The 13030-nt window shown below is 37.2% G+C and overlaps 1 protein-coding gene across 1 annotated transcript; it reads right to left on the bottom strand.

The window, feature by feature from the left end:
* Nucleotides 1-2450: 2450 nt before the first annotated feature.
* On the bottom strand, nt 2451-3488 carry LOC133789680 (uncharacterized). The gene has a single exon (XM_062227457.1). It carries the CDS (start codon nt 3486-3488, stop codon nt 2451-2453), a length of 1038 nt encoding a protein of 345 aa, XP_062083441.1.
* Nucleotides 3489-13030: the final 9542 nt, after the last annotated feature.

The following is a 13030-nucleotide window of genomic DNA, read 5'->3' as shown; positions in this document are numbered from 1 at the left end:
TCTTTATGTTTTCTTATGAAATTATGTATGTGACTTTGTGTTAGATGTTCCTTACTGGGCATTAGGCTCACTCCTTTCTGTTTATGTGCAGGAAAATAAGTTTAGAGGCGGAAAGATTCGTGACGCTTGGAGAATGTGTATCGATGATGAATGGAGTCAAGGATCCGAGCGTTATTCGATTCGAGGATATAGTCTCCTTTTATGTTTTTATGGTTTTTATGTGTATTTTCCGCATTATTATGAAATGTCTTTTATTTTAAATCTTGTTTTGTTTTAAAGACAATGGGATCCCAAAATCCTTCTTAGTATTCTGTTTCTTTGTAAATAACTCTTATTTTCAAGTTACTCAATAAATTATGGTATTTTCGTAAAAATGTAAGTTTTATGTATAGTTTCGATAATGGTCCAATTAGTCTAGATTAGTGGGTCATTACACTTTTATCTTCCAAAATATCCGACAAATGCACATCTTTAATAAAATCTAACAATTCAATCAAGTTAGGGACCTCCCTCTGGAATAAGTTTCTTCTAAATTTGAAGTCCCAACCTTCTCCTCCTAAACTACTACCATCTTCTACCACTCTCATGTCTCTGATCGAAGCATTCAATGCCTCGGACACTCTGAATAAATCAGTGAAGCGCGACCTCAAGGAACAGTCACCAATCAACGTATCCTTCCAGAATCGAAGCCTATCACCCCTCCCTACTTTGAAGAAAACCCAGCGCCTGTACTCCTCATACAACGAAGATATGTCTTTCCACGGACCACGAACTGAAAATCTACCCCCACTATTTGTATCCCAGAAGCCTCCATCTCCACCATACCTACTTTTGACCACCCTATGCCATAGAGACAATTTTTCCAAGGGGAATCGCCACAACCACTTCATGAGGAAAGCCTTATTTCTCAAAACCAAATTTCCAATCCCCAAGCCCCCGTGATTACGAGACTTACAAACCTCGTTCCAAGAGACCAAATGATCGGCACAAGACTTGTCTGCACCTTCCCATAAAAAATCTCGCATCATCTTCTCCAATACCAAAGCCACATTCTTAGGAATACAAAAAAGCGACAAGTAGTAAACGGGAAGGGAAGACAAAACAGATTGAATCAGAGTCAACCTCCCACCTCTAGACAGAAAGGAGCTCTTCCAGGAGTCCAACTGGCTTGCACATTTAGAAATAACCGGACCTTTGGATCGAGGAGAAGCCCCCAAAGGAAGACCCAAGTACTGAACTGGCCACTAACCCACTTCACACCCAATCTCACTAGCTTTCTGATCAATCAACTCTTTCTGCAAATTGATCCCCAGAAGCTGACATTTTTGCAAATTGATAGATAACCCAGAAACTGCACCGAAAACCTTGAGAATGTCCAAGAGGATAACCAGGGACTCCTCATCATTTACAAAGAAAATCGTATCATCTGCAAACTGTAGGTGGCTCACGTCGATTTTGTCCTTGCCCACTGAAAAACCTCTCAATGCCGAGACCCTTTTTGCCTTATCTACCATTTTGCCCAAAACATCCGCTATCAAAGTGAACAATAAAGGAGACAAAGGATCCCCCTGACGAAGACCCCTATAACCTTTAAACTTTCCCCTAGGGCGCCCATTTACAAAGACAGAATAAGAAGTGGAAGATAAGCACCCACGCATCCACCTCCTCTAAACCTCACCAAATCCCTTCTTTTCCAAAACCAAATCCAAGAACCCCCAGTCCACACAATCATAAGCTTTAGTGAAATCTATTTTACGCACCCAACCTTTTCTTCCTTTACTTCTGTATTCCTCCACTGCCTCGTTTGCAATCAAAACTGTGTCCAGAATCTGTCTGCCTTCGACAAAAGCACCCTGAGTTTCTGCAATTGTGTCTGAAAGAACTCCTCGAAGTCTAAAAGCCAACACCTTAGAGATGACTTTGTACAGACTAGTGACAAGACTAATCGGCCTGTAGTCCCTAACTCGACAACTATTCAGTTTCTTCGGAATAAGGCAGATGAAAGTTTCATTGGTCATTTCGTGAATGACACCATCCTTGAAAAAATCCTTGAAGACGTCCATCAAATCCGTTTTCAAAACCTCCCAGTTCCTCTGATAAACTGCAATGGAAAATCCATCTGGCCCCGGGGCCTTAGAGCCCTCACACGCAAAAACTGCTTGTCTGATCTCGTCTTCTGTAAATGGACGCTCTAGGAAAGAAGCCATAACAGACGGAATTGGAGACCAGAAAATTCCATCCACCCCAGCCCAATCTCTCTCCATTGCCGAATACAAAGACGAATAAAAGCCCACAATAGCCCTTTCAATGTCAGGGTCTTTATCCCAAATAGTGTCATCCTCTTCCTCTATCCTAGAGATGAAATTCCTCTCTTTTCGAGCACTAAGAATGCTATGGAAAAGTTTGGAGTTAGCATCCCCTTCCTTAGCCCATCGGCATTTGACCTTAAACTAAACACTTCTTTCTTCCTCAAAAAGTATTTGTTGCCAATCCTCCTTCACCTTCGAGCGTTCCAAAAGAAGATTCTCATTCCACGAGCCCCCTTCCTCCAATCTATCCAACTCAAACAGTTTCCTTTCCAAGAAAAGTTTTCGCAGTTTCCTCTCCCCAAAGACCTGACGACTCCACTTCTTAATAAAATCGCGAGTATGAGCAAGCTTGGACATAAAATTCATGCCCGGCCAACCTTGCACCTTGGTTGAAGTCCACCACTCCTGGAAGTTACGAGAGAAATCCTTATGCTCCAACCAAGAATTATCAAATCTGAATGGAGAAGGACCCCAAGAAGGAGGGCTAGAATCCAACACTACCGGACTATGATCAGAAACTACTCGAACCCAGACTTCCTGACGAATGAAGGGATAAAAATTTGACCACGATGGAGAATGAAAAAACCTGTCCAGTCTACAGCAGATAGGCTTATGTCTAAAGTTTGACCAAGTATAGCGACCATTCTGAAGCTTTGGGTCAACCAATCTTAATTCTCTAATCAATGCGTCGAACAACTTCATGCTCCTAGTATTAGTAGTACTACTCAATTTCTCCTCAACTCTTCTGACCACATTGAAATCTCCCCCAACATACCATTTATCCTCACAAATAATACTTAACCTAGCCAATTCATCCCAAAAACTGTCTCTCTTACCATAGGCTACAGGACCGTAAACACCTGAGAACCACCAGGGGTCCTTCCCCTCAGCCTTCACGCAAATTGAAATTGAAAAATCCCCGACTAAAGAATCAATTACAGAAACACTCCTCGTATCCCAAACAACCAAGGTGCCTCCTGAACGACCTATCGGATGCTGATAAATCCACGCCTTAAACCTCGATCTCCAAATACTTCCTATGAAACTTCGGTCCACCAAGGCCCATTTTACCTCTTGAAGAACAATGATGTCTGGATTAACTTTACAGATCAATTCCTTAATCGCCTTTCGCTTGCCCTTATTGCCACAACCCCTCACATTCCAAGTAAGCATCCTCATAACTTATAACAGTGTCCCAAACCCTTCTTCTTCCTTTCATAGTCAACATTAAAACTCAGCTTGCGTAATTCTCGGTAGCTTCTCTGAGTAAGACCGACAGTGTCTCCTGAATTTTCCTTTCCCGAAACTGAATGAATCATCGAAATACCCAAGGAATCCATGGACTTAAGAAGTCTAGCTGTCTCGCTGAGCTTCTCCTCTTCCTTGCTTCTAAAAGTGTCGTGAGGCACTGGCTCTTCTTGTGGGGTACCTTCCTCTGACCACCCTTCTACACCCGCAACCCCATAACCTATCTCAGCCCGCCTACCTTCTTCAACTCTTCCTCCCTCCCACAAGTTCCTCACCTGCTCAACACATTCATCTTCGTCCACCTTTTCACCTTCACCAACCTCATCCACAAATTCATCTTCCGAACTACCTGAGTCAAGCTCTTCATCTATTGGAAGAACTAAATCCTCCTCCTCCCCTACAGAGTCAAAAGAAGTCTCACCCCCACCTTGCTCTTCTATAAACTGCTTGCTTTCTACGCCACTGTTATGTTGCCTGCGAGAATACACTTTCCATCCAGCCACCTTAACTTTAACCTCCGAGTCATTCTCCTCCAAATTCTCCAGCAGAACACTTTATTTTGAAGGGACCTCCTTCCGCTCCGCCCTATCCCAAAAGACGATAATCCCCTAAGAAAAGCAATGACGCTGCTTAGGAGAAATTTTTTTCGAATTTTTAAGCTTAGGAATTGAATCTGTCCAGCCCAAACCGTGGCCCAAATAATTTATAACACTAATTGGATTGAAGAGAGCCCTTGGCTTCACATTCAAATTAAAAAGACAAGGCCCATTTTCCAAATAAACTTAGATCCAGCCCAAATACTCTGCTGAAATAAACCAGCTTTTTTCCTTAATTTTCCACGTGATAGTGAGACATTGAATTTCCTTGTTTAAAAAAGAGCATGTGCTGGCCAGCCCACTGACTTTAGTAGATAAGTCTGACTTTATTCTATTAAAGATTATCTTTAATGGGCAGCAACAGTTACGGGACAAATACATATCCTCATTGAAGACGTTCTTGATTGGCGCTGTAACTCTCCATGCTGTCTGCAACCTCCGGCCGTGCTGGACCACCATGTCGCCGCCCCCAACTTCCTCGTCTTCCCCATACCTCTCATTCTTCTCCCCGTTGAGTCCCGATTTCTCCTCCATACCTGCTCCAGCAACGGGACCCGAAACAGTCAAAGGCTCCCTGGTTGATTTCCTCACCCACACTTTCCTGATCGGATTAAGTTTCTTCCCTCGGAGCTTAAACAGGCGCAGGGACAGCTGGTTGCCTTCATACGGGAGGCATATCAAGTTTGGAACAAAACCCGTGGCATCCCCAACCATTTTAATACAGGCACACAATAATTCCCTCCTTTCCAAAGTGTTCTTGTCAATGGCTAATAGCTCTCCACAGAGTGAACCAATCACCTTGAAAACATGGTGGTTCCAAATATTCAACGGAATTCCTTCGATACCAATCCAATCCTGTTTACAAGCTATTTTCCTATCCACTAGTTGATTTTTCCAACTCCATTTAGCAAAGGAGACTATTGACAAGCCGGGAATGGAAATTGAGCCCGTAGAGATTAACCACTCCTGCTCCCTCTCATTTGCACACCATATTAAAGCCCTATCGTCTGAAAAACTCGAAACACATAATTGTTTCCCCCACCATCTTTGAACTCCCTCATGAATAGCCGACCAAGGGGATCGGTTGTCCCTTCTAATCATGAACACAACCAACCGCCAATCGAAATGAGATTCATCCCATGTTACCAAAGATTGGCATGCCTCTAAAACCTTCTCTGGTGTGACTGCCCCTTCCTTCTCATCCATGATTACCACCTTTGAATTTCCTTTAACAATAGACGCCCAGGAGACTTTTTTATCCACCCTTCTTCCGGTTTCTCCTTGTGAGAAACAGCCTTTCTTCCTAACCAGATGATTCAAACAATCCGCTAACCCTTTCCACCCCTGAGCAAAATTCTCCTCCGGAATAATAATAGAATTGAAAGCACTGTTATTGAGGACAGAAATCTTCAAAAAGACTCCTCTAATGTTTTGAACGCAATCCAGAAACACCCTCATGGAATGATCCCTAAAAGATCTCCTCTGATGAACCCTAAGGTTAGCTTCAGCATCGATCAGCCACTCCACTTCTTCTAACAACCACCGAGATGCGTCTAAAGAGAGAGAAATCTCGTAACCGGAAAGCCTTGTTCTCTCGCAAATCCTTACTGAACCACCATCCCTAGAAAAGGTCAACATAAACACCTTGAAGGCAGTACGAAAGCTCCAATACCTCTGACCAGAGGACAAGAATGAATCCCCTGAACCAGAATTTTTTCCATATCCAGTGGGGATATGGGCATATTTCTTCCCATAACCAGTAGGGTTATGGTACGCTCTAGATCTGGACATGCACTCTCTCTCTCTCTCTCACTACACTCTCTCTCACAGGAAAATAATATTAATCATCCTTTGAGAATAGCGAATTGATACAATTAGAAGAATTGCCACATAAGGCAATTAGGCATACCAAGTACTTCAATAACATAAATAAAACAATTCGTGAAGGAAAAGCTTTAGTAGTTTCATTTGTATCATTCTCAAGGACATTTTCAAATATAATGTGTTTGTTTCAATTAATTATATATGTGAATGTGATATATATATATTTATATATATATATTTGAATTTCTAATCTATGGTAATATATGTCATCCTCCACATGAATACAGCAACAAATTCTACAATTTTCTTATCCAATCAGTCCAGGCTTGATGATTTATATATACATATAAATATATATATATATTATAAATATTGAAAAAATATACTCAAATAGAATAAAAGACAGTAAAGTACTTGTGAATTTAGACCAAAGTACAGCATGAACTAGAATTCAAAGAGCTATTTAAGAACGTTGTTAATTCAAACAGAAGGTTTTTCTTTTTCTTTTTTATCTAATTTTTTTCCCTTTCTTTACAATAGTAAAAAGTGAGAAAAAAAACTTGCAGTGCAAAACATAACAATAGAATGAACAGAACAACTTATGAAATTCCTTTTTTAGTAATTACCAAATTAATTAAACCATGAATTAATTAAAATGCGAAATGGTAATTAATTGTTTACACAGATAGAAGTTCTGTCGGAAAAGAATCCAAACTTGTCACGACAGAGTTGAACACAATAAATAGACAGTGCAAAAATTAAATAACACATCGAATTTTTACAAGATTCATAAACCCTTTCGGATAACCTACTCCTTGGGGCCACGCCCAGAGAATAAACCAATTAGTAAATAAACAAAGTGTACAAAAGCATTGACTTAAAAAATGTAAGACTCCCTCTTAAACTATTGCCGCAATCTTGTTGTACTCTTCTCTACGAATCTGGTTTGATGAAACGCTGATTCTCTTGAACTCCCTTCAAAGAACAGCGAGTGCACACTTCCTCCCGAAGTGAGACTTAGATCGAATCCTCTCCTGAAGATCCTTATGAACACGTTCACAATAGACACTATCTGATTACAATGGACTATATAGATATCCACAAGTACACTCAGCACTCTCACAAAGATTAAGGTGAACAAACTTAATCTCTACAAATAAAGACACTCTTCAAAATAACATAATGTTTACAAATATTGAAAATGGAAGAGGTGAAAATTCCAAAGGCCTTGGCAAGGTATTTATAGGCAGGGAAAACGTCCAAGGCCATCATATTCTGGTATCTTTGAAATCAATTTACGAATTCCTTTGATTAAGGAAATCAGCCAGCCAGATGCATTCTGTGTCGACGGAAAAGGAAACTGATGAGTCAGCAACGTAATCAGTTTTATCTGGCAGAACAAACATGTCATTTCTTTTGACCATGTTCATTTTCGACACCTTCTTTATTTCCAGAATAGACATAATCCCATATAATCCCTGAAAATAATCTCAAGATATTTGCACAATATATTTTTACCAAAAATTGATTATTTGAGATAAATAAGGCAACAAATATATTCACACTTAAAGATCTTTTCACATTACAAAACCAGCTGAAAATATTGCCAAATAAAATTGAAAATCAATATGGAGATATGCTACTGATTTTTCTTTAAACAATTAAAATATTTTGTCTAAATTAAAGTTTAGCCAAAAAAGGATTTTACAATCTCCCCCTTTGGCAACTTGATAGACAAGAATATTTTAAGTGTTTATTTTGAAAAGATCCTGCAAGACAAGACAGGTTAGAGCAAATAGCAAAATAGCAATGGATTGCTCCCCCTGCAAAAATTATCACAAATGTAACAAGGATAAAAAATTATAGCATGACTCCTCCTGCGAAAAACATCTCAAATGTAACAAGAATCAACAGCTTAAAACAATATAAACTGATCAAAATGAACCATCAAAATGAACCATTTACTCCCCCTTATTGTCTAGCAATAGGCCAAAGGAGTAACACCAACACAAAAAACAATCCAAAGAGTCAAACTACTACTCCCCCTCTTTGTCTATCAGAAAAAAACCAAAAGGCAATGACAACACAATTTTTCAAGCCTTTTTTGTGGTGACCGAGACGGTTGTTACCAATGGGAAATGTATGTACTCCACTACCTCGAGTTTTCACCATAGATGCAACAAGCAAAAACAAAGAGAATTTTTTTTTTTTAAAGAATGAGAAAATGAGTCTCTCTTTGACTGAATATAAAGAGAAGAAAATGACACTCAGGGATTTGATTTTATTCCTTTTCAAGACCAAATTAATGAATTGATATCCCAAAAAAAAAACTTTGCACAGATAAGGAAAATAAACCAAAAATAGAAACTTTTGATGTCAAATAATATAATAAGTGACAAAATAAAAAACAACATATTACCACAGTTTCCCTTTCTTGAACGCCACGGTCAAGTCTTTTTTTTTTAATTATTTTTTTTTTATATAATATAATATATAAACAAAAGTACCAAAAATATCCTATTCTGATTGTGCCCAATGTCTTCGTGCCTTGTCATTGGAGAAAGTAACAAACATTAATTCTCAATATATTTTTACTATAAGGTTAGAAAATATATTTAATATAAATCATGCTTTTATTTTTTTTTTAGAAAAAATCACAAAATATGTACTCCTGACACAAAAATATTTTATCCAAATTAATAAGTGTGTATGAGACTTACAAATTTTTCCAACAGTATATCTTAAGCATTTGTGTGTGATTGTGAAAGCAGAGATCATTGCCCTGTATGACAATTTTAGCCTTTTTCAGGGTCATTGCCCTATGTGGCAATTTTTAGCCTTTTTCTCAAAGAGTACCCAAATTAGACGCTTTCACACTATACTGAAGGCTGCAATTATCAATGGTAAAGTATCTTCTACATAATTTTTAGTTACATAGTTCCAACTTACTCAAAGATAGCATTTTACACAACAATGTAGGTAGCTCTATTCTAAGATGGAGCCTGAAAATACTTTTAAGGATCAAATGCTCATACACTACAAACACAGATTGATTTGGAAGAATATTAATTGGAATGACTATTTATTTTGATTATTTATTTTTTTTTAAAATGTGCATGATATATATTAACTATAAATTCTAACAAGTAGTAAAAATACATTTTGTCATAATGTTTGAGACTTTCTATTTGGACAAGAACAAGAAGACATCAAGCAACTCTTTCTAGCACATGGATATGGCACAACACAAACAATATTTAATTAGTACAAGCCCCCAAGGATTTCCTGAGGGAATAAAACCTGACCGTATCAAGGGCTTTTGTGAAAATATGCGCAATTTGTTTGTCACACTCAATATATTCTAAGACCAAAGTTTTATTTTCAACAAGATCCTCAGTGTGTCAAGACACATCATCAACACAAAAACATTTTTCATGAGAAATTTTCAAATGTTTTCCCAATCGACCTAGTTCACATTTACCAAAAGAATATTTACTTAAAATCGATAAATCATGAACATGACTCATACATCCAATTTTTCTCAAATTTTCACAATCCACATGATCATGTTTTTCATGACACAGATTAGTATCACTCCTTGTAATTGTGTGACAATTGTGTGATTGAGATAATGTGTAACAATTATCGACAGATTTATAACCCTTCAAAACACAATTTCCATCTTGGTCAAGCACAAAACAATTATCAAGAGAAAAATTTACAAACAAGTCTTGGTCACAAATTTGCCTTATACTAATTAGATTAGTATTAAGTCCATCAACCAAAATAACATTTTGCAACTTTGGTAGTCCTTCAGAATTTAGAGTGCCACTACCAAGTACCTTACAAGACTTACCATCTCCAAATGTGACTTCCCCATTTTTCAAAGTCTTGAAGTCAGTGAGTATGCTTTTGTTACCTGTCATATGCCTAGAACAACCACTATCAAAAAACCAAGAATTAGAAGCACAAGTTGTAAGACAAGAAAAGGCAGCAAGACATTTGAATTTATTTTTCTTCACCTAAACTTTCTTAGGTGGAGTCCTTTTCTTCAATGGCTTGTCTCAAATTACCATGATGATTAAAGTAATTTTTGTGAAGAAAATTCATCAAGGTAAAACATTTAGGTCGAATATGACCTTTCACTCCACAGAAATTGCAAATTGGAATAAAATGACCAGATTTTTTATTCTCGAGAACTTTGTTATTGTTTGCCATCAAACGATTATCTGAACATACTTTCAACCATTGATCATACATGTTTTTGTATGATTCTTTCAAAGAATCCTCATCCAAATCGAATTCATCTGAATCACCATGGGAACCCTCATCTGTTGAAATAGTATTATTTAAACAAACAAGGTTCTCATTCACTTGCACAGAAAGAGGTAAGTAAGAAAAAACAGAAGTTAAAGCAAGATTAGACTTTTCTTCCTCATCACTACTTTCAGAGTCCTGGTCACTCCAAGTGACTGCCATGACCTTCTTATTTTTCTTTAAGGTATTGGCACATTCAGCTTGAATATGTCCAAAACCTTCACACTCCCTGCATTGAATACCTTTTTTATTAGTAGATTCAAAAGGTTTTGAAAAATTATTACCTTTGGAGGATTTAGACATGGTTTTCTTGTTACCAATCTTTTTCATAAACTTCTTAAATTTTTCCGATAACAAGATCATTTCATCGTCATCTTCCTCATCTGAGCTTTCCATTTTCTCATTGGAAGATTTCAAGGTAATCGATTTCTCCTTCACGGCAATTGGTTTCTCTTGGCGGATCTTTTGATTAAGTTCAAAAGTTCGAAGAGATCCCATCAATTCCTAAACTTTCAAGGTGTCAAGGTTCTTTACCTCCTCAATGGCTGTGATCTTGGATTGAAACCTGTCAGGAAGAGATCTAACAATTTTCCTAACCAAAACAGAGTCAGAAAACTTTTCTCCTAAAGCAAAATATTCATTAGCAATGTCAGACAATTCTTCATAAAACTCAGTGAGGGTTTCTTTTTCAGACATGCGAAGGTTTTCAAATCTTGTGGTCAACATTACAAGCCTAGATCGCTTAACATCAGTGGTTCCTTCAAATTGAGTTCGAAGGATTTCCCAAGCATCTTTGGCAGACTCACAAGATAAAATCAATTTTATATAACTCTCACCAACACCATTAAAAATTGCATGTAAAGCTTTATTATTATAAATTGACAATTTATCTTCTTCATTAGACCATTCAAGTTCAGATTTTACCTGTGTCTTACCGGATTTTGAATTTATCTCAACAGGTGGTGTCCAACCAGATAATATTGATCTCCAAGCCCTTTCATCAAGGGATTTGATAAAAGCTTTCATCCTTACTTTCCAGTATGGATAATTTGTATCATTCAGCAAAGGAGGGCGAGTTACAGATCTACCTTCTGCAAAGATAGACATTTCACAAGGCACAAAACAAACGGAAAAATACAAGATCGCACTAAGAGTTTAGTGACCCGCTCTGATACCAATTGAAATTCCGTTTTTAGTAATTACCAAATTAATTAAAACATGAATTAATTAAAATGCGGAATGGTAATTAATTGTTCACACAAATAGAAGTTCTGTCGGAACAGAATCCGAACTTGTCACGACAGAACTGAACACAATAAATAGACAGTGCAAAAATTAAAGAACATAGCGAATTTTTACAAAGTTCAGAAACCCTTTCGGATAAACTACTCCTTGGGGCCACGCCCAGAGAATAAACCAATTAGTAAAGAAACAAAGTGTACAAAAGCATTGACTTAAACAATGTAAGACTCCCTCTTAAACTATTGCCGCAATCTTGTTGTACTCTTCTCTACGAATCTGGTTTGATGAAACGCTGATTCTCTTGAACTCCCTTCAAAGAACAGCGAGTGCACACTTCCTCCCGAAGTGAGACTTAGATCGAATCCTCTCCCGAAGATCCTTATGAACACGTTCACAATAGACACTATCTGATTACAATGGACTATATAGATATCCACAAGTACACTCAGCACTCTCACAAAGATTAAGGTGAACAAACTTAATCTCTACAAATAAAGACACTCTTCAAAATAATATAATGTTTACAAATATTGAAAATGGAAGAGGTGAAAATTCCAAAGGCCTTGGCAAGGTATTTATAGGCAGGGAAAACGTCCAAGGCCATCATATTCTGGTATCTTTGAAATCAATTTGCGAATTCCTTTGATTAAGGAAATCAGCCAGCCAGATGCATTCTGTGTCGACGGAAAAGGAAACTGATGAGTCAGCAACGTAATCATTTTATCTGGCAGAACGAACATGGTCATTTCTTTTGACCATGTTCATTTTCGACACCTTCTTTATTTCCAGAATAGACATAATCCCATATAATCCCTGAAAATAATCTCAAGATATTTGCACAATATATTTTTACCAAAAATTGATTATTTGAGATAAATAAGGCAACAAATATATTCACACTTAAAGATCTTTTCACATTACAAAACCAACTGAAAATATTGCCAAATAAAACCGAAAATCAATATGGAGATATGCTACTGATTTTTCTTTAAACAATTAAAATATTGTCTAAATTAAAGTTTAGCCAAAAAATGATTTTACAACTTATATCAGAGATCTTGCTTAAAAAGATACAAACCAAATTAAAAAGTCATTGGAACAGAGAAATTAAGAGTTTAGCTAAGTGGACTGCTGTTGTTTTGGTCTCATTGCTATTTTTGTCAAATCTAGAAGTTATATAGTATTAGTATTATTAAAATGTTTAGGTGGCTAGCTTGGAGTAAATGAAGTCTTCATTTTGAAAAAAGGCACAGGCAATGCTATACAGGTTGCCAAATGGCTGTGCTCATTCCGAGAATTGACAAACAACAAACGACTCAGGGAAATGAATGACTTAGTCAATAAGTCACAGAGTGTGACTGAACTTCAACGGTTGAGCAAGTCAATAAGAACATATTTAAAGATATAAAATGCTTCTTTGACATGATTGAGTATCAACACTGAGTTCTTCTAACACTAATCTATTGCTTGTTGCATAATTCTTTTCTTATGCAT

The sequence above is a fragment of the Humulus lupulus genome, chromosome 7 (genome assembly GCF_963169125.1).
Source record: "Humulus lupulus chromosome 7, drHumLupu1.1, whole genome shotgun sequence".
NCBI classification, from domain to species: Eukaryota; Viridiplantae; Streptophyta; class Magnoliopsida; order Rosales; family Cannabaceae; genus Humulus; species Humulus lupulus.
This window is presented reverse-complemented; position numbering and strand designations above follow the sequence as displayed.